This window comes from Mirounga leonina, unplaced genomic scaffold (genome assembly GCF_011800145.1).
Source record: "Mirounga leonina isolate KUSES-001 unplaced genomic scaffold, KU_Mleo_1.0 Mir_170, whole genome shotgun sequence".
NCBI classification, from domain to species: Eukaryota; Metazoa; Chordata; class Mammalia; order Carnivora; family Phocidae; genus Mirounga; species Mirounga leonina.
This window is the reverse complement of record NW_023270433.1, coordinates 21,139,186-21,166,157: the sequence shown is the minus strand read 5'-3', so window position 1 is coordinate 21,166,157 and position 26,972 is coordinate 21,139,186. Positions and strand designations below refer to the sequence as shown.

At 38.0% G+C, this 26,972-nt stretch overlaps 1 protein-coding gene across 1 annotated transcript in view; it reads left to right on the top strand.

Annotated features, from left to right (window-relative positions):
- The window catches only part of UGCG (UDP-glucose ceramide glucosyltransferase), a 39,527-nt gene extending 15,059 nt beyond the window's left edge, over positions 1 to 24,468 (top strand). The window contains exons 2-9 of the mRNA XM_035016062.1: positions 5,611 to 5,752; positions 12,636 to 12,738; positions 13,455 to 13,556; positions 14,998 to 15,110; positions 18,127 to 18,305; positions 19,365 to 19,451; positions 20,490 to 20,679; positions 21,183 to 24,468. Coding sequence (XP_034871953.1) covers positions 5,611 to 5,752; positions 12,636 to 12,738; positions 13,455 to 13,556; positions 14,998 to 15,110; positions 18,127 to 18,305; positions 19,365 to 19,451; positions 20,490 to 20,679; positions 21,183 to 21,353 — 1,087 coding nt within the window. The 3' untranslated portion in view covers positions 21,354 to 24,468. The remainder of the gene's footprint in view (positions 1 to 5,610; positions 5,753 to 12,635; positions 12,739 to 13,454; positions 13,557 to 14,997; positions 15,111 to 18,126; positions 18,306 to 19,364; positions 19,452 to 20,489; positions 20,680 to 21,182) is intronic.
- The last annotated feature ends 2,504 nt before the right edge of the window (positions 24,469 to 26,972 follow it).

Sequence of the window (26,972 nt, the reverse complement as noted above, 5' to 3'; positions counted from 1 at the left end):
ACTTAATATATTTCTCGCTTTAAAACATAGCTTGGTTGACTATACATATAAGTTTTATACGGAGAAGAGCTTATATATGTGTGTGCAACTCCCCCATTAGACTGCAGCTCCCTGATGGTCGGGAATTCCCCTGTTCACTCTACCACCAGTGCACAAGGTAATGCCTAGTGTACATTTGGGGTTCAAAAATGATTGTTCAGCAAGGGAATGCTAAGTAGGCATGGAGCCCACTGTGTGCTGAGCACAGTGCGGAGTGATTTTGTGTGTGACTTAGTGGATATTTTACTGTTTTTGATAAACATTTCACCTAATTTGTAACAAGGGGCTTTGTCAGTTCTGTTACATAAATCGAAACAATATTCTCCGAAGTAGGATTCTTGTATCCTAGGGTATACTCCACAAGGTGACTCCTTGGGGTATGGAATGAAAATATTGGGGGGTGGGGGAGGAGAGATAGATATGGGAGAAACACAAATGAGAATTTTTTTTAAAGGTCCTATGATATAGTTTAGGTTATAGTTATTTTGAGTAGAAATTTCAGATTTAGTATTAACCAGTTCTCTTCTTCATAAACCCGGAGAGAGCTTCATTGCTGTTGGGTGAGTCAGAATGTGTCTGATAAAATGCTGCATTCTTGATATGAAAAGCTCTCCAAAGGATAGAAGGTACATCTGTATTAGCATTTAAACTAAAATGTCTTTTTTTTTATGTTGTATTTATCACCATACGTTACATCCTTAGTTTTTGATGTAGTGTTCCATGATTCATTGTTTGCGTACAACACCCAGTGCTCCATGCGGTACGTGCCCTCTTTAATACCCATCACCAGGCTAACCCATCCCCCCACCCCCCTCCCCTCTAGAACCCTCAGTTTGTTTCTCAAAGTCCATAGTCTCCTATGGTTCGTCTCCCCCTCCGATTCCCCCCCTTCATTCTTCCCTTCCTGCTATCTTCTTTTTTTAAACATATAATGTATTATTTGTTTCAGAGGTACAGGTCTGTGATTCAACAGTCTTACACAATTCACAGCACTCACCATAGCACATACCCTCCCCAATGTCTATCACCCAGCCACCCCATCCCACCCACGCCACCCCCCACTCCAGCAACCCTCAGTTTGTTTCCTGAGATTAAGAATTCCTCATATCAGTGAGGTCATATGATACATGCCTTTCTCTGATTGACTTATTTCGCTCAGCATAATACCCTCCAGTTCCATCCACATCTTTGCAAATGGCAAGATCTCATTCCTTTTGATGGCTGCATAATATTCCATTGTATATATATACCACATCTTCTTTATCCATTCATCTGTCGATGGACATCTTGGCTCTTTCCACAGTTTGGCTATTGTGGACATTGTTGCTATAAACATTGGGGTGCATGTACCCCTTCGGATCCCTACCTTTGTATCTTTGGGGTAAATACCCAGTAGTGCAATTGCTGGGTCATATGGTAGCTCTATTTTCAACTTTTTGAGGGACCTCCATACTGTTTTCCAGAGTGGCTGCACCAGCTTGCATTCCCACCAACAGTGTAGGAGGGTTCCCCTTTCTCCGCATCCCCGCGAACATCTGTCGTTTCCTGACTTGTTAATTTTAGCCATTCTGACTGGTGTGAGGTGTTATCTCATTGAGGTTTTGATTTGGATTTCCCTGATGCCAAGCGATGTTGAGCACTTTTTCATGTGTCTGTTGGCCCTTTGGATGTCTTCTTTGGAAAAATGTCTGTTCATGTCTTCTGCCCATTTCTTGATTGGATCATTTGTTCTTTGGGTGTTGAGTTTAATAAGTTCTTTATAGATTTTGGATACTAGCCCTTTATCTGATATGTCATTTGCAAATATCTTCTCCCATTCTGTCGGTTGTCTTTTGGTTTTGTTGACTGTTTCTTTTGCTGTGCAAAAGCTTTTTATCTTGATGAAGTCCCAGTAGTTCATTTTTGCCCTTGCTTCCCTTGCCTTTGGTGATGTTTCTAGGAAGAAGTTGCTGCGGCTGAGGTCAAAGAGGTTGCTGCCTGTGTTCTCCTTTAGGATTTTGATGGATTCCTGTCTCACATTTAGGTCTTTCAACCATTTTGAGTCTTTGTTTGTGTGTGTGGTATAAGGAAATGGTCCAGTTTCATTCTTCTGCATGTGGCCGTCCAATTTTCCCAACACCATTTGTTGAAGAGACTGTCTTTTTGCCATTGGACATTCTTTCCTACTTTGTCGAAGATTAGTTGACCACAGAGTTGAGGGTCCCATTTCTGGGCTCTCTATTCTATTCCATTGATCTATGTGTCTTAAACTAAAATGTCTTAATAAAGAAGAAGGGAAGGGGGGGGAATAGAATCAATACTAGACTGTTTAACACTGTTTAAGTTATCCTTATTGTTTTTAATCTAAAGACTTGCCAAAATCAATGGGTTAGTGGTCTGGGTTTCTCTGTATTGGCATGACCTCGTGCAAGTTTTGATAAGTTTAATAGCACTTAAAGATCATGGAGTGGGAAGAGATGAAAAAATTCCTGGGATATCAGGCCTTCTTGTTTTATCCTCCCATGTCTCAAACTGTTCCATGATTTCAGTGTCTTTCCATCCCATTCTCTCTGTGCCACATCCTGAATAATTTCTTCAAATCTAGATTCCAGTTCTCCAGTTCTCTTTTAAACTGTATATGCATTCTTTTGTCCTACCTGTCTATTGAGTTTCTAGTGTCAGTGATTATGATTTTTTTATTTCCCTTGGGTTTTGTTCAAGCATCACAGGTAGTTTGCATTATGGGTTCCAAACCCATGTGTTTGGGTGTTCTCTTGGAAGACTTTTTTCCTTTTATTCCACTTCATTCAGGAGTGAATCCAAGAAGGGAGCATCCCCATTTTCCCACCGTGGGTCAGCATTTTTCTACTTTGCCTTTCAGAGATGCCATATTTATACACAGTGGACAGAACAGAGTTCCCTCATTCTTGTCTCAGGCTTGTCTCCACCAACAGATGTCCCTGGGGCCAGTCAGCATTCCCTCACTCAGAGATTTCTCCTTGTTTCTGACCTGGGAGGTTTCATTTATTTTCCTAACAGTTCAGTTATGTATTTTAAAACAAGCTTTTAATGCATCTATGTTAAACATTATAAATATGTAAGAATTTGTGCATGTGTGTTGGCTTGTATATGCATTTTTAAAAAGTCTCTGGAAGGATGAGTAAGAAACTAATAATGCTGAGAATGGGGGGCAGGGATGACAGGGAGACCTCTTTTGTGTTTAATATCTTCAGTGATTTGAACCATGTGGATATTACTGTCAATCAATTAAATATATAAACTTTTTTTCTCCAGCAGTCTGTATGTTCTGTATTGGATAGGTTTCTCCAGACATCTAGTCTACCATTTTGTTAGGTATGGAATAGTGGTCATATAAATTTTGTTTTATTTTATTTTTATTATTTTTTTTTAGAGAGAGAATGCACGCATCTGAGAGTGGCGGGGGGAGGGGCGTGTTGGGGGAGAGAAAGAGAATCTTAAGCAGGTTCCATGCTCAGCCCCATGCAGGGCTCAATCTCACAATCCAAGATCATGACCTGAGCCAAAATCAAGAGTCGGATGCTTAACAGACTGAGCCGCTTAGGCACTCCTTATTTTATTTTTTTTAGAGAGAGAGAGAGAAAGAGAATGCATACGTGTGCATGGGGGGTGGGGAAGAGGGAGAGAGAATCCTAAGCAGGCACCAGACTCAGTGCAGGCTCAATCCCATGACCCTGAGGTCATGACCTCTGAGCCAGAATCAAGAGTCGGACGCTTAACCAACTGAGCCACCCATGTGCCCCAGTGGTTATATAAATTTTAGATCATGGTTTTACCTCTGGTCAGCCTCTCGATGAACTTGCTAGATGAATATTTTCCAAACTATCTATGGCAGAGGATCAGCTCTTTAAAATATTTCCAGTCTGGCATGGACTGATACTTTGGTAGACTACAATAAAAATAAATACTGATCACATGCTTGGATGGCATGGAAATGTCAAATTGCTGTAACTGTTTCTAAACGCTTTCTCTCCATTTCTTCTTATCGCAGACCAGTAAAAAAGCAAGTTATGCACTAACCACACCAAGTGGCACTACCGGAAATGGTACCCCATTATTCTCCGGTATTTGGGGGCTGTAGATCGGATATTGATACAATCTTGTTCTTTAAAAAATCTCTTACTGGTTTAAATTTTTTCCGTTGTAGGTAACCTGTTTTCTTTCTGTAAAATGTTTTGCGGCCTTATCTGAAACATTAGATATTCCGCTGTGGCACATCCCAGCCTTTAATTAGTTGAACCTGAGCCCATGGCTAACTGCTCTGCATGCTGTTAGTGGTGTACTTTCAGAAGTCATTCATAGATTAATAGTGTATTTCATGGAATCAAAGATGCATTGATGCTGGTGTTTTCTTGATCTTCTAGAAGGTTTCATTGGTTGGTTTTCATGCTACTAATTTAGGACTGCCACTGGATGCCACCAATTGTTAAGACGCCATCGATTTCAGAGATGTTAAAATGTGGAAGAAGGTGTGTCTTAAAATATCTGTGCATGGTCCCGTGATTGTTCTAACCTCTAATTACTGTTGAGTGCTTGGAGACTTGCTTATGAGAAGGAGGAAAGACTTCAGTGACTTCTTTTAGAAACATCACCCCTCGGGGCGCCTGGGTGGCTCAGTCATTAAGCGTCTGCCTTCGGCTCAGGTCATGATCCCGGGGTCCTGGGATCGAGCCCCTCATTGGGCTCCCTGCTCCGCGGAAAGCCTGCTTCTCCCTCTCCCACTCCCCCTGCTTGTGTTCCCTCTTTCGCTGTGTCTCTGTCAAATAAATAAGGTCTTTAAAAAAAAAAAAATAGAAACATCACCACTCTGCTGAAAGGCATCTCTTCTCTTTGTGGTCACACCACGAACATTAACCGGGGCAAATTCTCTCACTAATTGGCTTGAGAACAACGGCTAACTTATCTGTGTGTTGGTGGCACTGGTTATCTTCCAATGGCATTAATAGACATTTTTCTTATCAGTGAGATTTTTTCTTTTTCTTACTTTCAAATTCCTTCTGTCCCATCACTGCCATTCTGATCTTGTGTATATCAGGAGTTCTGCTAGTTATCCCATTTTCTTGCTTGCCGCTCAGGAGTGTAGTACTTTCAGTCGTGTGCTGTGTGGACTGCTTATTATAGAAATTTCTCAGATTTTTCTGGTTATATTTCTCTCTTTCTGGGGAAGATAGGGATTCCTCCCACTGTTGTTATAGTTCTTGGTCTACAGTGATGGCAGTTTGGGAGGAAGGGTGGTTAATATGTGGGCTAACACTGTAATTCATTTCTTCACCATGTATTTATTGAATGCCTCCTCTCTGCTGGGCATGGTTCTCTAAGCACTGAGACTACAGCCATAAACAACAGTCTTCAGCTCCAGCCTTCACTGGAACATTCGTTCTGCTTAGTTCTGGTTTTCCTAAACTGGATGCTTATTTGGTTACATCCCTTCATTTTCAGATAGCTTTTTAAAACTTAGAATTTAGTAATTTCTTGATAGCTTAACACATACTTTATACAGATTTGGCACTAATGTGTTCTGCAGAAATGACGTAAACATCATTTGCTTTTTAGCCGATTACACCTCAACAAGAAGGCAACGGACAAACAGCCGTATAGCAAGCTCCCAGGCGTGTCTCTTCTGAAGCCCCTGAAAGGGGTAGATCCTAACCTAATCAACAACTTGGAGACATTCTTCGAATTGGATTACCCCAAAGTAAGTACAGCCTTGTACTCATTAGGAATGGGTGAGAGCTTTTCTTCTTTTCTTTCTTTCTTTCTTTCTTTTTTTCTTTTCTCTCATGGTAAACCCTTAAAGAGGCATTTTGACTGTAAAAGGTAGAGGTATTAAAAAAACGCATGATGATGTTGGCCTCATACAATGATGCTGCAATAGCAGCAGTTACAGGACAGAATTGGGGTTGAGGAAGGGGTGCGGATTCCTTCTGTAACCTTGTAACCACCTGCATGTCCATCTGAATTAGAAATCCCAGAGTAGACCTCCTGGAACTCAGACACTGTTAAGTCCCTGATAGTTTGAATATAAAAATCTTGTTCCATGAGAGTTGTATGTGAACGACAGGAGGAAAAGGCAGTGCGAAAGAAAAAACAGTGTTTAGTGGTCTGAAATGAGATTCGAGAGAGCTAGAAGTAAACGTAAATTCCCTTGAGAAATCTGGCTTTTGAGCCAAGAATAGGTTACAGTTAGCAGTAAGATGGGGCTTCCTCATACCTAATTTCTAATTTCTTTATCTTTCTGGGTTTTAATGCCTAATTGTATTGTTCGTATCATTTATCTATACAGTCTGTAGATCTGTGAACTCAACGTACTCCTTTGGCGAACTCCCGGTTTTCTTGAGATGACAGTATTCTTTTTATCTCTTCCCTTTAATATTCCACCTGTAGTTTCTTAGGAGAACTTACTAAATCAAGAGATTTATGTATCTAGCTTTATTGCAGCTTTTTAAATTGCCTCTTTGAAACACCGCTTTTGAATGTGTCTTTACATTTCTACCTGCTTGATCATTCAGTCCCTTGAATTTTCCTCCAAGGTCTTGTGTCAGTTTTTACACTGACTGTCCAGTTTGTCCATAGTTTTTGCCACTTGGAGACCCTTCCCCTCCTATTTCTTTAGGGCAGTGTATCTCAGGCTGTGAGAAGGAAAACAATACACACCACATTTCTTAGGGTGACACTCTTTATTTCTTTTCTTTCAGCCCGTATTTTTCTCGGTAGCATCAATGAAAAGAATAGAGAAGACACAGATGTAATAGCCTTAATACACCTCTTATTAAGTATGTGGACACGAGTATAATTGGTTATTTTTTAGTGTTGTTTTTATATTAGTGCTTTTAAAGTTTGGAAGTGGGTATTTGAAGCTAATTTGAAGCAAAACAGTCATGTATTTTTCTTCTAGTCTGTGTGTGTGTGTGTGTGTGTGTATGCACGCAGTATGTATCCAATAAATTGAATATGCAATTTTTAAAAAATAAGATACATACTTGATGTTTTTAAACTAAAAGTGCAAAAAGTGTACTTTTGTAATTTAGGAAGAATGATACAAATAAAATTAATTAGAAAAATGGAAGGTTTTCAAACCTCACATTATGTAAGTAAATGCAAAGAGAATTTTTTAATGAATATTTTCATTGGTAATTAAATCTCATTATTATTAAATATTTCATTGATTATTATTAAGCTAGAATCATGCATTTAATCATCATCCCACCCTATCCCCATTCACCCACTCTCAGAACTTAGTTATGGAACTTTTAGGTTGGGTCCTTGGGAGATGATGGAATTGAATTGGTTGCGGAAGTTAGTGTGGGTTTTAGTTGTAGAAAGAATTTCTAAAAATAACCCAGGAACATATGTATCCATTAATCCTGAACATTTGGGACAAATCAATAATTGTTTTCTTCTGAATGAATGAAGATTTTTTTTTTTATTACAATTTGAAATTATCTCAAGAGCTCTAGTTTTTGCTTCTTTTTGCACTTACGTCATTGAGGTATTGTGGAGAAAGCTGTTTTGATACTTATAAAATGAGGAACCACATATATAAGAGATTGTTTTTATTCTTTTTTCAGAACTTTACTAATTATAAAAGTACTGTTTGTTAGCTGTGTAAATAGAAAATATAGAAAGTGGAGGGAAAGTGCTAGGGACCTGCAATCTAAAGGAAACCTTGGACCTCCTAGCATTTTATTGGCTTTTTAAAAGACCAAGCCCAGTGGCAAATGTTCCACAAGAAACTGAAGTTAAACTGCTGAAATTCCACAAATCTAAGTGTGAACAGACAAGTTGCTTATGTCACCCATGAGGCATGTAGTCCTGAAAGGGACATCTGTGTGACTGCCAGGCCCAGCAGACTTTACTGTTGGCTTTTTTTCGAGTGTGAACATTGTTTTCCAGAAGTATGTCCAGTTTCATTCTGGACATAAGGTTTTCCTCCTGATTTGATTCCGAACATTATAGACCATTCTGGAAAAAGAACATGTTGAAGTTCAGAAATTTTATTTAATTTTGGACACATGCAAGATTTACTGCTGGTACTTGTTCTGAATTTCTGGGTTTAAATTTTGGTGAGAATCGTTACTATACTAATTGCCCTGAAAGATTTCTGTACTTTACATATCTTGTCAATCCACTTATTTTGGGTTTTTTTTTTTTTTTTTAAGATTTTATTTATTTGAGAGAGAGAACACATGGACCGGGGGGTGGGGGACAGAGGGAGAGGAAGTCTTATTAAGCAGACCCTGCACTGAGCTCGAAGCCTGACTTGGGGCCCCATCCCAGGACCCCAAGATTGCGACCTGAGCCAAAACCAAGAGTTGGGACACTTAACCATCTGTGTCACTCAGGAGCCCCAATCCACTTTTTCTTTCTTTTTTTTTTTTTTTTAAGATTTTATTTATTTGAGAGAGAGAGCGTGAGCACAAGCAGGGGGAGCAGCAGCAGAGGGAGAGGGAGAAGCAGACTCCCCGCTGAGCAAGGAGCCCCACACGGGACTCTATCCCAGGACGCCGGGATCACGACCAGAGCCGAAGGCAGCCGCCCAATGGACTGAGCCACCCAGGCACTCCTCCACTTACTTTGATATTTATTCCTTGGGGGAAAAAAATAATGAAAAAGCCATACAATTCATTTTCCGCAAAATTGAGCACTCAGCTTGGTGTCAGCATAGACGGCGTTTTAGGGAGAGATTTAGCTGCGGAGGGAAGATGCAGCAATGTCTCAAATGGCTTGACAGCTTTATGTTAGTAAATTCTGGCCATATGAAGAGTTTTTAAATTAAATGATCAGAGTTATTACCAGAGTGAGGCTGTGGTAATAATGGTGGGTTTTTTGTCTTTTTTGCAAATACAGAATTGGTTTAAAATGTTGCAAGTCCGGTGCCATGTTTGAACTCTTTCTTGCTGGTAGTGTAGTTACCCTTAACAGGATCTAAACAAAGAATTAGAGAAGACAGAAAATCGAATCCATTATCAAAAGACCAAGCACAATATATGTGGTGAATCTGCAAGATAGGAATTTGCCAAGTAAATTTGGAAAACTGTATAGACAATTTCTTGAAAATAGAGAAGTATGTAATATTACTTGTCCAAACTTTGAATTCAGAGCTGTGTTCTTATGAAACATCTCCTTCCTGGCATCTGTCTTTCACTCAGAAGTTATCCTAAGGATAAATGCATTAACTTAACAAGTGTATTAATCACTCCATGCCAGAGAATGTTCTAGGCATTTGTGGTTTAAATCTGTTCTGTTATAGAAAATTCATATTCTGCTGTCATCCAAATATCATCATAAAATTTTTCTGTAAAAATGTGTAGTTATTTATAGAATAGTTCAAGATATTTCTACTTGATATGCAATATGATTGATTAATATCATTAAAACAGTTTTCTATTTTAAGAGGATGTTTTATTTTGTTTGCTATAGTGCAAAGTTTATCAGTGAGGTTTTTCTAATGTTATTTATATACCTAAATCTAATATTATGTATGCATCTGAATTTATTTGTAAAAACTGAAAAGTAGCATTCATTATTGCTGTTTCAGATATTCAGTTCTTAAATATCAAAGGGCTGAATCTCAGTTTGTGGATTTCCTACACCTCTCTTGTTCTCAGCCTTTCAGTCATTGCACTGTTTGAAAAGAAAAAGGGAAAATTAGCCAGTTTAGCTATTTGTATAGTAACCTTACCAAAGAGTTGTGGAACACTAACCTTCTTATCTAAACTACTCTGGGGTTTATTTCTAGACTTTATGTATTCATAATACACCGATTTATAATGGAATTCACTATATCTTGTAGCCCTTTCAGATTTATAAAGTAAATGTTATCTTGAAATATTTTTAAAGTGTAATATTTTTAATAAACATTATGTTTTTGAACATATATACTTATGTCCGATCCTTAAGATAATATAAAAATATCCAGGGGCACCTTGGTGGCTCAGTTAAGCCTCCACCTCTTGATTTCAGCTCAGGTCATGATCTCAGGGTCGTGAGATCCAGCCCACATTGGGCTCTGCGCAGAGTCCGCTTGTCCCTCTCCCTCTGTTCCTCTGCCCCCGCCCCCCGCCAACTCATGCACTCTCTGTCTAAATAAGTAAATAAACACAGTCTTTAAAAAACATTTCAGAAATTTTTTTTGTATTAACTAAGAAAGCCTTTAACCAATTTGATAATGTTGTGTTTTGCCAGTTGCAGGGTAGTTGGAGTGACTTAACTATTCTAATAGAGATTCCTAGCAAATAAAATGTTTGATCAAACTGAAGACACAGGTGATTATCACAGCTAAAAAACGAACACCTGGTTAAAATCTCATACTTTAGGAAATACGTGAAATGCTTACCTCCTATTTGGTATGATTTTCATTTTCAATTTCAGAAACAAGCAAAAGTTATGTTTTTTTTAATAAGAGTCTTAACGTTTTTTAGATAATGTGAATTGAGTTTTATTTGTACCCTGGCTAATCAGGAGGTTTTTGATTTTTGTTTAAAATTAAGTTTAAGAGGTATAATCAATAAAAATAAAAACTTTAATTTTTTGAAGTATTTATTTTAGAGAGTACAAGCGGGGGGAGGGGCAGAGGGAGAGAGAGAAAATCTCAAGCGGACTCCCTGCTGAGCAGGGAGCCCCATGTGGAACTCCAGCTCTCAGGACCCTGAGAGCATGACCTGAGCCGAAATGAAGAGTTGAACACAACTGACTGAGCCACCCAGGTGCCCCTAAAATAAAAATTTTAAATCTTGCATTTGAAGAAAGGTAAACTCTGCCTCCTTTGAAATCATTTCTAGAACATATATTTTACAAAGTTTTTTCATTATATTTTATGGAATTATATCACTTATGAATATCCCTTTCACTGTATTCGCTCATACCTGCAAAACAACATAAATTATAAAAGCATTAAAGAAACCATGCGGTGTTTGGAAAAACAAGGAATTCTTTACCACAAGCCTGGCTGAACAGCTTGCTCTAGTAGGGAAGCCAGTTGTTACTTTTACCCTTTGGAAGGTCACTTAATCTTTCTGATCTTCATTGTTAAGGTCAGTACCTTTTGGCTGGTTCAGCCAAACATTGTTTTGAGAGTCAGGTTGCAAGGATGACTGATGCTTTATAGGACCTAAGAGTCAACCCTTTGGGAAATTCAAGGGTGTGGGCCAGAGTGGTGTCCTTCCCATCCTCCGATTTTTATCTGGTCCCTGAAGACTGGGTAGTTGTAAAGTTGGTTTTGATACCTCCTGAGTGGCAATTTTGGTCAGTCATTATTAAAGGTAGATAGTTGATAGAATGTATGCTAATAATAGGTGGAAAGTATGAGGGAAGTATACATTGTTTTCCCCTCTACTTAATTATTGAGAAAACTTTTTTTTTTTTTTTTGCACTTAAAAAATCGTATTACCTCCTTCTTTGACCTTAGTCCTGGCCCCTTTTCATACTCAGCCACCAATTTCCATATTGCCAGTTTTTGCTGAGTTTCCCCTTTACGTGGGCTAGTCCCTGTATGTTAGACACTTAAAAAGTTATGTCTTTAGTTCTTTTTATTTTTTAGGACCCATGGATTTGTTATTTTTTTCATGGACATAATTAACCTCCCTCCTTTGCTTAAAAATGCCAACCCCATTTTAGAAAAAGATTGGTAGGAAATTTGTTGCAGAGTCAGCATGAATTTAGCAGCACTTCTGGAAAAAGAAATTACTACTTAGAATACCCCATAAAATATTGAAGTAGCATCTTTGTATGTGAAAGCAGATACTTTTTAAAAATTTAGTAGTTTACTAATTGGTAACTTAAAGTTTAGCTCAAGATTTTATAAACCTGGTTATATGTCAGAATCACCCCGTGAGTTCTAATTCAAAAGTCAGAGTGGGGCCTAGTATTCTCTTCTTTAAATAAATATCCCAGGGTAACGGACCAAACCAGTCAAGTGCAAAGAAATGACTTCCTAACCTACTGAGCAGAATAGAACCCTGGGTATTTTCATTGTTAAAAGGCTAACCGTGCTTTTCAGGATGATAGATTTTTAGTCAAATTCTATTTTATTTCAGAAATTACTATACAGCAAAAATCTAAACTCCCTTTGTCCTTTTCATGCGAAGAGTTTGGGAAAGTGCTTTAAATTGATCATAAGGGGAATTGATACGTAACTGATAGCACCTTCATGAAATGATAAATTCAGAGACCAAGCTTCTAGAGAACAGAGGGGGTGTTTATTTTGCTTTCTATGTTGCGTTTACACTGCTGGGCACCCTGTGAGTATTTGGTAAAGCTTCGGAGCCACAGAGAAGCTTGAGATCCAGTTTAATTACCAGGTCATGCCTATCTGGGAATGGCCCTCAGCTGTGAGGGCTGCCAGGCCCTTCATGATCTCTTCTGCTTGCAAATAGGCCCCTGTTCAGGGGGAAGCTGCGCTCAATTAAAGCAACACTTGATACCATAAGTGTTTGCATCCATTATGAGTACTCTCTTAACTTTTAAACTGTGTGTACAATTGCTTGTTTTTCCTAACGCCTTTTTATCAGTCAGCAAATACTAATAATGTGCTTATTTTTGTAAGAGATTAATTTACATAAAATGTGTTCTTTGACTAGTATGAAGTCCTCCTTTGTGTACAAGATCATGATGATCCAGCCATTGATGTATGTAAGAAGCTTCTTGGAAAATACCCAAATGTTGATGCTAGATTGTTTATTGGTAGGTAACAACTTCTGCAATAATCCTTTTGCTTTAATAATATTAAGTATCAGCAATCTTTGTATTAAACTAGAGTGAAGTTATTAGCATGTTTGCTTTATGCATGTTGGAGTAGTGATAGGATATGTTTATATCCTTTTGAGAAAACTTAAGTTCTAAAAACACAGGTTTTTTCATATCTGGGATTAACAAAATAACAACAAAAAACCCCTACTCCCTCCCCCCCCCCCATTACCCTGTTTTCTCAATCAGACATGAGAGTCTGTTTTTTTGTTTCTTTAATATTTTCAATCTGTGGGCTTTTCTATATCACATTCACTGTAATTGGGAGTGATCGATAGAATTTGCTCTTATGATATTGCAAAAAGAATATATATATATATTTTTTAATGTTTTTCAAAAGCCTATAGGCTTATTCTGAAGACTTGTAGAGAGATATTTGCCATTAAACATTGATTCATACTTACTACTGATGCATTTAAGAACTAAAAAACTGAAAATAATGTTTTCAAAGAAATTAATTCTCTTTGAGAATGAACAATTTCTTTCTAAATGTTACGAATAATAAGGAATGTTAAGCATAATGATAAAGTATGTTTGTTTAAATTATTATGTATGAAAGTACTTTTCACTTCTCTCTACCCTATATCTGTATTATAGAAAATATTTTCAGTATTGCATGAATCTTTTTCACTGTTGCACCTTTACATTTTTAGGTGGCAAAAAAGTTGGCATTAATCCTAAAATTAATAATTTAATGCCAGGATATGAAGTTGCAAAGTATGATCTGATATGGATTTGTGATAGTGGAATAAGAGGTGAGCTTCTTTTTATTTATTTCACAAAACTATCCATTTGATGGTAAAATGCCAAAAGCAGTCTGAAAATATATTTGTCAGTCCTTTTTATTTGCCTAACAAAGTAATTTATTTCATCTTATTTCATGGTAAAATGCCAAGTTACACTTACTAAGATTTGGAATTTTGTAATGCTAACCTAGAATGTTACATGTATAAAAATATTTTTGCTTTAAAGAGAAAATTCCAGCTATTAAGAAAAAGATAGTCATGGTCCATTTTACAGCCCCTTATATAAGATTTTTCATAGTTGTAAATTTTCCCTTGTTCATGATCTGTTTGTGACACCAACAATATACTATCTCACACAAAATGTAGTTCACAGAAATTAATAGGTGAATGTATTACCAAAATACAGACATGGCTTATTTTAGTAGGAAGGCGTTTATATACTGAAATTATAATTTGCAGTTTTGCATTTTTAAATATTTATATCTAATTACCACAAGTTTCTCGACCTTAGCATTTTGGACTGGATAGCTCTTTGTTGCTGAGGCTGCCCTGTGGGATGGTTAGCGAGTATCCCGGGCCTCTACACACTGAATGCCAGTCGCACCTCTTTCTTGGTTGTGACAACCAAAAACTGTCTCTAGACGTTGCAAAATGTCCCCTGCAGGGCAGCAGTTGAGAACCACTGTATTTAAGGTCCAAGTACACTTTATAGAGTAGATTTTGTTCGAAAGACTTGAAGGAAATAAAAATAAAGTCATGTAAAAAGATATGAGATGTTTGCTATTTGAAGAGGGGACAGTGATTTAAATTTTTTTATTAGCTTAAAATGCAGATTTGAAACTAATAGAAGTGTGGCATGCCTAATTAATCAGGATCATTACAGATCTCTCAGTTCGTGGTCAGAGATTATGTTCATTCTTCGTGTTTGCTATGTTCAGTTGTTTTTCTCAAATATTTGTTACGTTTTCATAACATGTACACATCTCTGTCAAGTATCATCCCATTCAGTTCGCATTAGCATTAGCGGTTTTAGGAGATAGGATATCTCATACCCTCTAAGAAAGTGGAGGCTCATTTCCTATAGTTAGAGAATGCTAAAGGACCGAGGTCCTTTAGAGCTCTGCTCCTGTACCTTTTCTTTTAGGACATACTGTCTCTAGTCCAGTTTGGAGGTTCTGAAACAGGGAGAGTAACATTTTCAAGGTATATCCTGTCTCTGGTACATGTTAGGTATTTATTAGCCTGAAAATGTATCGTGTAAATTAGCTTATCATGTATTATGCCTTTTTTGAGATGTGTATTCTTAGAAAAGTGATTGAGAATGATTCTATTAGATCCAAATATAAAAAAAGGATAATAGCTCACAAAATATGTTTCACATTAGTGGGCACTTTACTAAAAATTTTTTTTCTCTCTCTCCCTTGCCACCTTTTTGTTTTTTTCATTGTAGTAATTCCAGACACACTCACTGACATGGTTAACCAAATGACAGAGAAAGTAGGCCTGGTTCATGGTCTGCCTTATGTAGCAGACAGACAGGGCTTTGCCGCCACATTAGAACAGGTAAGTATGGTGGTCATATGTAATATTCCTATTGTCACATCCCTCATCTACCAGAAACCTGAGACTAGTTTAAGTCTGAGAGTTGGGATGAGCTACCCGAAGTTAACTGTGATTAAGTCTGTTTTAACCTACTAGGTGCTGACATCCTCAAGATGAGAGTAGTTGTTTTATTAGTGAAGACATTTTTGGGCCCCTGGAATCACTCACAGCTGAACTTAACTGCCCTCTGGCAGAGAAGGAATATGCACAGGAAACCTCTTACGGTCTCGTCACCAGCTGAACAGAGTGTATTCTTTCTCCTTAGGGCTCTCGCTCTCAGATCTAGAGTTAGGTTCTAGACTACTGATTTACATAAAAGCACATGGCATATAATTCTTTCAGAGATCCAGTCTGAAAAGAATCTTTTTTAAATATCACAGAATATTTTAGTTTTTAAAGATTTTATTTATTTGTCAGAGAGAGAGTGTGTACAAGCAGGGGGAACGGCAGGCAGAGGAAGAAACAGGCTGCCCGCTGAGCAGGGAGCCTGATGTGGGACTCAATCCCAGGACGCTGGGATCATGACCTGAGCCGAAGGCAGATGCTCAACCAAGTGAGCCACCCAGGCATCCCCAGAGTATTTTAAATATACAAAAAAGGGAAAATTATTCATACAAATCATTATAAAATCCATTTGATGTCCTACTTTTTTTTAAGTTTTTTTTTTTTTTTTTTTAATTTGAGAGGGGAGAGCGTTCTGGAGCTTGGCTGGGGGTGGGGCGCAGAGGGAGAGAAAGAGGGAGAAGCAGACTCCCCGCTGAGCAGGAAAGCCTGACATGGGGGGGACCCTTGATCTCAGGACCCCGAGGTCATGATCTGAACCAAAGACAGGTGCTTAACCAACTGAGCCACCCAGGCACCCCTGTTTGATTTCCTTTAAAAACAGATTTCTAAAAGTTACCTGAGAAACTTACTTTGGGTTTTCCTTTTTTTTTTCTCTTCACCCTATAACAGAAATATAAACTATAAATTTTAGAAAAATAAAAGAAGCAAAAATAAAAAACAACCCATAACCCTACCTATTAGAGGAAGTTTCTATTTTTTTCTATGTGCTTTTAAAAAATAAGTTGACTTTTGTCACTTCATTAGCTTTTCTCCATATCATTAATAACTTTTTAGAAAGTTATTAATTTTTATGGGCTGTGTCACAGTCTATCATATGTATGTTCTATACTTGATTTAACCATTCCTGTGCTGTTACACATTTGGGAAGAAAAACTTGCCTTAATGTCATCAGGGAAGGATATACGGTTGTAGTCTTCTAAATATATCAAATTGCTTTTAAGCATATCTGCACTTATATTATTTTGTATTTCAGTCTTGTGATTACCACAGATCTAAGGGGGTAAAGGCACATTGTGAGTGGAATTTAACCTTTGGCAATTTGAGCTATGAGCTCTTAATATTGCCTATGAATATATTTGTCCTATTGCAAGAAATTGTTAAATCTTTAAATAGTGGAGTTTTTGTTTATTAAGAAAAACTCTGAGCCGCTACTTTAAAATAAAATACTTTTTATTCTTATATGCCACATTGTATTTTTGTTTTAGAAATATCCAAGTTGATGTATATGGCAGTGGTATACCACATCTTCTAGATCACGGTCAGTCCCTTAGGTTAAATTTAATCCTTAAAGGCCCCTTTTGCCGTACTTAGAGTGAATGGAAATAGAGGGATTGTTTCAAGTCTGTAAAGAAATCCTGGGAGCCGTTGACATAGTCCCTATTTACACCTCATTCTTAAAGCCCCACATAATAACTGCTTAAGGAATTAAGATGTGTGCTTCTGGTCTTATATATTTGGTTCAGTTCAGTCCCACAAACATCAAAGCTTCATTGAAGTCTGGACATAGGGTAGGTAGCAAGAATCCTCTTCTTCATCACCCCTGATAATTCTCTTGTTCCACGCTGTGTGCATAACTCCTGCCATTGAGAAAAATCACCGTTCTCCTCTCAAGCTAATTGGAAAAGGCAGCATATCTCAGATGTAAATAATAATGTTTTATGTCTAATAGGGTGATGACCATTTTATTCTACCACTAATTTAGCAACTTGCATAGCTCATGACTTCAAAGCATATCTAGGGAAAGGGGCAGTAAAATGGGAGACAGAATTTTAGTATCTACCCTCTTTATGAAAAATACATTGAAAAATAACATTGGGGAACTCGGGGAAAAAGCTCAGTGACTTGGGCAGGAAGCGGCTAGCTATGAAAGGAATTAAAATAGGATTGTCCTGTAGGTTGATACACCTATGGGTGGTGTTTGTATGTATGTATGCATGTGTGAGTACACATGTACATTCACGTACATACACTTGTATATGTAGGTGTGTGTGTGTGTCATTACACGAACATTTGATAGTAGGCTATGTAAAATATTTGACATGTCAGTGAATGATATTTTTACCTAATTTATTTTATATCCCAGTTACATTTTATTTGGATAATCTTTGAATCTTGCAGCTTTATGGAACATAATATTTATCTGAGAATAGAATACACTTTTTTTTTCCCAGAAGTATATTTTTCTTTGTAATAGTGGTAACAAGAATAGTCAATCTAGGGGCATCTGGGTGGCACAGTTGGTTGAGCGTCTGACTCTTGGTTTCGGCTCAGGTCATGATCTCATGGTCGTGGGATCGAGCCCCACATTGGGCTCCTCGCTCAGTGCAGTCCGCTTGAGAGTCTCTCTCCCTCTGCCCCTGCCCCCTGCTCACATGCTCTCTCTCTCGCTCTCTCTAAAATAAATAAATCTTGAAAAAAAAAAAATAGAATAGTCAATCAAATAAGAAATTACTGATTGCCCGCTACATGTAAATGTTATTTTGTAATAACTTTTATTCAGGTAATTATATAAGAATAATAAGATACTCAGTCATACTTAAAGGAGGTTCATTAGGAAAAAAAAAATGTTTATAAATACCATACTTTTAACATAACATTCTAATTACACATAAATGTTCTTTTGTTTTGGCAGGTATATTTTGGAACTTCTCATCCAAGGTCATATATCTCTGCCAATGTAACTGGTTTCAAATGTGTGACGGGAATGTCTTGTTTAATGAGAAAGGATGTGTTAGATCAAGCAGGAGGGCTTATAGCTTTTGCTCAGTACATTGCTGAAGATTACTTTATGGCCAAAGCCATAGCTGACCGGTAAGCAAACGAAATGACATCAGGCTGTAGTAGTCTTAAACCAACTCCTGTTGGTTTATTGTATTTTTTAAACCCATGGGTTTGGGGCTATTTTATTTCTTGCTGGTGAGTACAGAATAGGTTAATATTTTACAAAGTAATTCCTATTATTCATAGATACATTATGAAAGAAATAAGTGAGGAAAATAAGTGTTCTGATTCTTTTAGATTCTTTAACATGGTTTGACATTAAAAGAAGCTTCTCTGTGATTATAAATTTACATTATTATAGATGTAAATTTCTATGTGTTTTAGAAGAATTAAAAATATTAGTGCAGTCATAAGCCAGCAGGTGAAAATTTAAAGAATATGATTTCGCATTTTGGAATTTCTCAGTAGATTATTTGGTGCTTTGCTATGAAGCCACCTAACGATTCACAGAATGACTTAATAACATTTCTCTGTCACAAAATACTTGTTTGCTTTTAAAAGGGTTTTCATTGCCTTGTGTGATAATTTACTAAAGATAAGATTTTAAAAATTGAGGTATGCTTTTAAAATTCTTTCATGATGTTATTCATGTGGCTCATAGTTTCATAGTGTTTCCCATGAGATACATAATGCTGCATTTTGTTTGCATTTCTTGTTGAATATCCACAACATGTGGATATCTTGTTGATACGCACGTATCACATGTATCTCCCACCCCCCCACCCCCCCATTTGAGCTGGTGGTTTTTTGGTTTTGGTTTTGTTTAGTAGTGATCAGGGACTAAACTATGAAATACAGAACCCACTCCACTTAGTACTTTCAGAATGTCTGTATTTTAAGTTCTTAAACTGTAAACGGAGGGGTTGTAGTTCCTTCCAGCTGTAGATGGTACTGTCATGGGCCTGTGTAATTGCTAAAACATCCATAAGTATGATACACCCCAAGTAGGGTGCTAATCCTGAGAACTAGGCTCCCCCTGAACACCCAACAGTTGCTTCCTCTTTATAGTGATGAGTAAATGCATAGTCAGTCATGCCTGTATGTGTTCATCATCAACATAGTACATTTTATAATTGTCTTAATTTTCAGAGGCTGGAGGTTTGCGATGTCCACTCAGGTTGCAATGCAAAACTCTGGCTCTTACTCAATTTCCCAGTTTCAATCCAGAATGATCAGGTAAATCAGCTGGTTTTTTTCTTTTTATACTTGGTTAAAAGAAAAAGGGTGGGGGGAGTAATTTTTACATGGTCTAACTTGGTATTTAAAATATCTAAAAGTCAAATTTTGCTTAGTTCCAGAAAAGAGAGTTTAACATCATTATTAAAATAAATTTATTGTATAAATACATTTTCTTTGCTGTGTAACCCTGGAAGCATTCAATAAAGAGATGTTGAGGTGGGTGGGGGTGGGGTAACTGGGTGATGGACATTAAGGAGGGCACATGATGTAATGAGCACTGGGTGTTAAATGTAACTGATGAATCACTAAATTCTACCTCTGAAACCAGTAATACAGTATATTTAACTAAGTTGAATTTAAATAAAGAGTTTTTAAAAAGAGGGGTGCCTGGGTGGCTCAGTTAAGCGTCTGCCTTCGGCTCAGGTCATGATCCCAGGGTCCTGGGATCAAGCCCCGCATTGGGTTCCCTGCTCAGTGGGAAGCCTGCTTCTCCCTCTCCCCTTCCCCCTGCTTGTGTTCCTTCTCTTGCTTTGTCTCTCTCTGTCAAATAAATAAAATCTTTAAACAAAAAAAAAAGGGGCGCCTGGGTGGCTCAGTTGGTTGGGCGACTGCCTTCGGCTCAGGTCATGGTCCCGGAGTCCTGGGATTGAGTCCCACATCGGGCTCCCGGCTCAGCGGGGAGCCTGCTTCTCCCTCTGACCCTCTCCCCTCTCATGCTGTTTCTCTCTCTCTCAAATAAATAAATAAAATCTTTAAAAAAAAAAAAAAGAATTAAAAAGATGTTGAGAATTTGATTTCTTTAATTTGCTGATCTCTGTTTTCTAACTTTCTATATTTTGACTTCTATAATCCATACAAATGAATTTATAGACTTTTTTATATATACTGAATAAAAATAGAAAAGGAATTCATTAAATACTCTTTAAAGAGGAGGGCCTTTATATTATAGGGTAAAGAGCTGATCATTTGGGGGGGAAATTGATTAGTCTTGTAACCAAGCTGTTGTTTAAAGAATATCTTTTTTTTTTTTTTAAGGTGGACCAAATTGCGAATTAACATGCTTCCTGCTACAATAATTTGTGAGCCAATTTCAGAGTGCTTTGTTGCCAGTTTAATTATCGGATGGGCAGCCCACCATGTATTCAGATGGGATATTATGGTATTTTTCATGTGTCATTGCCTGGCATGGTTTATATTTGACTACATTCAACTCAGGGGTGTCCAGGTATGTGGATAGGCATGAAAAGGTTGGCAGTCATTTGGTAGAACTAAAACTATTTTAATTTAGAAAAGGTTGAAGAAATCTATCTGAGCCATTCTTTAGCTTCCCATTGAAGGTTAATATCAGGTTTAAACATTACTTTCCTTAGTAGAATGCGGATGCAAAACTCAACTTGATTTTCAACTTTCAGTTGGTAGTTATACTATGACTTTTATTAAGGCTCAAAAAATAATGTAATAAAATGATTTTTATTAAGGCTCCCCAAAGAATCAAGTATTCAAACTAAAATAGGTCAGGATAGCCATGATTTTAATGGTTTTTCTACTCATCATTAACACTTTTTAACAGATATAGCATGGCAGTTAAATCATATAAAGAAGCAGGCTTGATTTTTATGTAGTGTATTTAAAAGAGTGAAATTGAAGAATTTCATTTTTTTTTAACTGTGTCTAGTTCGACAGTCGGTCAGTCAGTTGTTGTTGTTTTTTTTTTTTTTAAATCCCCAGGGTGGCACACTGTGTTTCTCAAAACTTGATTATGCAGTAGCCTGGTTCATCCGTGAATCCATGACAATATACATTTTTTTGTCGGCATTATGGGACCCTACCATAAGCTGGAGAACTGGTCGCTACAGATTGCGCTGTGGAGGCACAGCGGAGGAAATTCTAGATGTATAACGACAGCTTTGTGACTGTACATAAAGGAAAAAAAGAGAAGTATTATAAATTATGTTTATATAAATGCTTTTAAAGATCTACCTTCAGTAGTTTTATCACATGTATGTTTGATACCTGTTCTTTAATTTATTTTGCATGGCACTTGCATCTGTGAAGAAAAAAAAAAACACATCTGTAGTCTTGGCCAAATGGTACACTTTATTTTGTGGAAGTAGTGAATCAAGAGAATTGGTTCTAGGAACCTGGGTTTGGTTTTTGTTGTTGTTTGTTTATTTTTTAAAAATAAATAAATATATATATATAAAATATATGAATGCTCTGCAACAAACACTATGACAGTATCCTTCAGTAGAGAAAGTTTCTTATTTGTGAGTACACTCTTTTAGAACATTCATGGGATGGCAGCAGCTTTGTTTTGGGGTTTAGGAAAGGCTAGAAAGTAATCCCTTTACGTGTCTAAAGTGAAAGGTATTATGTGGTGGACAGCCCACAGCGGGGTACTAACTAAGAAACTTTTTCATGCTCTATGCCTACCTCTTGTAGTTGTTGCAGAGCAAATATAAATTGTAATAAGGTAGCTAGGCCTTGCAAAAACAAATGGGAAAACTTTAAAAATAATAATAAAAGAGCTGGAGTCTAGTATTTATATGAATCTGTGAGAGAGATTTTTTTTGTCTCACTGCAATGAACCAAAAGTGGTTGAGTTGGGTTTTTAATTGTAGCCATGTATTGAAGGCATCCTTTTGACCAACTCCTGTTGGTTCTGTCTTGAACCATTGTTAATCACTGTGCTGGTAAACCTTTCCTTCCTTGCTCCTTACCCGACCCCACCCCATCTTTCCTGAACTTTTTTTGGGGGGGGGGCGGTGGTGGTGGTTTTGTTTTAGTGTGAGTGGATGTTTTGATAGTTGTGAGGAAAAATGCATTTCAGACACATTTCACACATGAGCTATTTTCTTACACAGTATGTCTTATTGTTAAAAAGAATGTAATTTCATGATACAGGTATTTAATATCTTTTTTAAGTAAGTAAATATTCTAGCCATCAAATAAATTGCAGTAGAGTATTAAGTGGGGACAAGATGAGTTTTCCTCTTAAAATTAATCAGTATCAAACTAAGTCTACTGTGTATGTGTTTTTTTTTTTTTAACTCTTACAGTTAGTCTAGTCTTATTTAAATTGGATTTTTGTATTCCAGTTTGTATGACAGAATAGACTAGATCGGCGCTAGTTGTAAATGCATGCTGTCTTTCACTCTTCTCCCCATCCTGCCGCTAAACTTGCTTGTCAGGTTGTACTTAACTTGTGGTGAACTGGACTAGTTACTGTTTTTTTAAAAAAAAAAATAGGCAAAATGTAAGGGACAGTGCATAAGCCTTTTTTTTTCTGTAGTGGAATTTTTGCTTTTTCTTCAGGATTGGATGGCATGTTGTCCACATGAACGCCTGCTGCAGGGCTGACGCCAGCAATATGGCAGCTTTAAAGTCTAAGTTACTACAGTTTCCGTGTCAAAGCATCATGTGTAGCATATCAGCAATAATTACATATTTATAGAAAATGGACACATTGTCACTGCACTGAGCCAATTCATTTAATTGTCTAATGACTAACATGGTTTCAATTGTAATGTAGCTATTAATGTGTATATACTATGTATACACATTATGTATAAGCTTTTCTCTGGGCCAAACTGCTTCATTCAAAAAAAAAAAATTTTTTTTTTTTTTTTTTTTTTGCGCCTTATGACAAATTTGGAGGGCATTTTTTTTCATGAACAAAGGCTTTGATGCATATTCCTTTCTATGTGAAATGGGTAGTAGTGTTCCCTGAGGAAAGTTGCACAGTGAAAACCAGTCTAGTTGTGACCCACTTTGTGTTTTTTTTTTAATCTCTATTACACAAGTTGAGTTTTACTGAATTTGTAATTTGTCGGTTTGTTTAATGAAGTTTGGTTGATGCCATCTTTTGCACTGCTGAAGTGAAATCTTGCTTATTAGTTAGCTTTTTGCTAATCTCAGTATGGGCAATGTAACAACGAATCCAAATGGCTGGACAGACTTCTTGTGTTTTGTAAATATAAAAATGACTGTTCTGTATGTGTGTTTTCTGTGGTAAAGTGAAGCTTCACTTAGAGTGATTCTTTGTTTAGCAAGTTTAGAGTGGTGATAATATGGTAAGAAATAATATAAATGTTGAAGGAAGCATCACAACAGAACTGTAGGAGTCCAAATTTAAAACAAAAATACCAACAAGTATCTAGAATATACCACATTTTATTATTTAAAATCATTGTATTAAGTTTTTTGTTCAAAATAAAAATTTGAATACAATCAAAACATTAACAATAATGTATTTTTATTTACTGTCTTTCCTTTTTTTATTTTATATTTTTGTAAATAACATGTTCCACCATTCATAGCAGAATTACTGGGAGAATTCTGTCAAGTGTTAATTTTGAAATCTTCCTTTTTACCTGCACTACAGTCAGGCTTATGGCTTCACATTGGGCTTTTCTACGTTGGTTGCATGTTAGAACCACCCAGAGAACTTAAAAAAAAAAAAAAAATACAGATGCCTCGCCCTTGCCCACAGGAGATTCTGGTTCAGTTATTCTGGGGTGAGGCCTGAGCTCTGCTTGTTCTGAGCAGGCAGACCTGAGAAGCTTTGGCCCTTTTTGGCCCCTTTGGCCCCCCCCCCCCCCTTGGCTCACAGCCTGACTCAGCCTCTTAGATGGTACCACTCCAGTGGCTGGGAAAGGAAAGAAATGGCTCCACTGGCTGGAGACCCAGATGGGAGATTGCTAAGCCCGACCCCCCGCCCCCCCCCACTGTCCAGGGCCAGGCTCCTCCCAAGCTGGAGGCATTTCCAGGCCTATTTCACCATCAGCCTGTGAGGGCAGAATACTTTTAACTGGAGAGCAAGATCCCAGGGGAGGAAGAGTCTGAAAAGAATTTGAAATGATGAAAATGTTTTGCCGTAAAACAGCAGTGATGGTTGCACAACCTTGTGAATAGACAAAAAACCCTGAATTGTATACTTTAAAAGGCAGATTTTATGGTCTGTTAATTATATCTGAATTTTTTAAAATAAATAAAGGAAATCGTGAAACCACCATTAATGTATTATTTCCTTCCAGTCTTCTGATACCTGTTGCCGAAATGGTTCGAGAAAGTGCGCAGAGCTGCTCGTTGTTTGGTATCCTTGCTCAAACACAGAATGGCCGGTTTCAAAATCTTTCTAAAATTGAGAGATGAAAATATTGTACCTCCTTGTTTAAACAAGGAGTTTTTGGGTTTTTTTTTTTTTTAAAGTAGGCTCCACGCCCAGCGCAGAGCCCAATGCAGGGCTTGAACGCAGAACCCTGAGATCAAGACCTGAGCTGAGATCAAGAGTCGGATACCCAGGTGCCCCTCAACATACGGATTTTTTTAAATGACTGGCAAAATTGAGTATTTTTGTATGTATGATTTATAACCACTGGAATAGTGAGGGTCTTAATGCGTCCTTATTGTGTATTCCAAGTCTTGTCTCTTAATCATAATAAACAATTTACATCACCAGATAGAAGTTCATTTCTGAACTTTATTTGCTAGTATTTAATGAAATATTTTCTAGGCTTCAGAGTGAGGTTATGCTAACTGCAAAGTCAGTTGGGTTTTTTTTCCCCCCTGTGCTCCAGAAATTACTTATTTAGCCAGGAATGATCTGTTCCATGAAAGTTTGAAAGCATTTATCCATAAAACTATATGGGCCTGGCACTTCAATAACCTTTTGCAGTTTATTTCATTGGTACGAATCAGTTCACATTTTCTATGTCTTTTAAAGTCCGTTTTGGTTATTTGCACCACAGAGATGCACACAGCATTTTCGTAATTCTCTGCGGACTCCTACTAGCTGCGTGTGCTGCTGGGCAGGAGGTTTGCAGCCCCTGTGCGGATTGAACTTGCACCTCAGGTCTGAGAGCAGAGTTGCAGGCAAGGCCATCCCTCCCCAGGCCGCCAGTATCCTCTAAAAAAACCTGGCCTCCATTGCTCCTAGTCTTAAAACACTTGAAGGGCTTGATGTTACCTTCAGGATAAAGCCCAAGGCTTACTCATGGCAGAAAGGCCATTTTAGGTGACATCCTTGCCCACACCTCCCCTCTTGCTGTTCTGCCTAACCCACTCACACTGAACTCTCACTGTAAGCTTCCTGCCGTTTACCCGATGTCTGCTCTTGCCCGCTCTGCGCCTCTGTGCCTGTTACTTCCTCCGACTCCGTTCCTCCAGCCTCCACATTGCCCTTGGGACTCCACTCAGGTGCCAGTTCCTCCGTGACTTACCTGCACGGCTTATGGACCCTGTGTCTGCCTCCACAGCCTCGCCCTGCACGTCCGCCCTAGCACCTAGTACCTAGTACCTAATACCTAATACTAGTTATTTTCATTGGTCCTATAGTTGTTTGTGTTCATCATTAAATTGGAAATACCAAGGACAGGGAGGGTCAGTAATGTACTTGACTTGGTGTCCCAAGCTCCTGGCTTAGGACCTGATACAAAGTCCACTCTCTGGAATGAACGAACAAACAAAGATAAGCATGCCTTTGTCACTAATCTGAGACCTATAGCTAATCGCATGATAGGAATGCAGTCTGTGGAGCCAGCCTGCTCGGGTCCGCTTTCCAGCGTCACCATTTGCTTCCTATACACACTCTCTCTGCCTCAGTGGACGCCGACGTGATCGACCTCTCAGGGTCAGTGGGAGAATTGAAAGGAGGACTGCATTTGAAAAGCCACGTTCTCAGTAAAACCTTGTGCGTGACGATAAGGATCTCGAGGCACTAAGTGAAAAAGAAAGCTTAGTTACACCGTCGACAAAGTAGCTCTTCCTCCAAGGCTTGAGGGAAAGAATTGTTCACAATCTGATGGAGAGAATTGCATGATCTTTTGTAGGGCAACTGACCCCTCGGCCCTTGGTGGTTCAGAGTAAATATTCTAGCCTTCAAGATGAAAATCAATCTGATTCATTTAAACTATTCTCAATAGTGCTACTGTAGCCCATGTAATACTGTTCAGAATGTCAGAGCCAGTGGCCTGAGCTGCAAGGCCTGGCAACACCGCAAGACCCCACCGCACAGACCCGCAATCCGACAACAATGGCCACAGAATCTAAAGGCCGAGAACCTGGTGTTCACAGCAGAGCATTACAACACCTGTGTGGAATGAGGTGCACCCGTGACACTTGGCTGGAATGGCTGGAATATTTCCAGCTATTACTCCTTTATAGGACAATTTTCTGTATAATTCAGAGTTTCCTGGGTGCTCTCTGACTCTGGGCACTGACAGCAATTAGCATGAAGGCCGAGGTCTCTAGACATGGCCATCTGAAGGGGACTTTTCTTCCGCATGGCTTTGTAGCTTTCATGGTTTCCAAACGAGTATTAAGAATTATTTTTTTTTTACTTATTTTTTTAAGATTTTATTTATTTATTTGAGACAGAGAGAATGAGAGAGACATAGAGCACATGAGAGGGGGGAGGGTCAGAGGGAGAAGCAGACTCCCCGCTGAGCAGGGAGCCTGATGCGGGACTTGATCCCAGGACTCCAGGATCATGACCTGAGCCGAAGGCAGTCGCTTAAC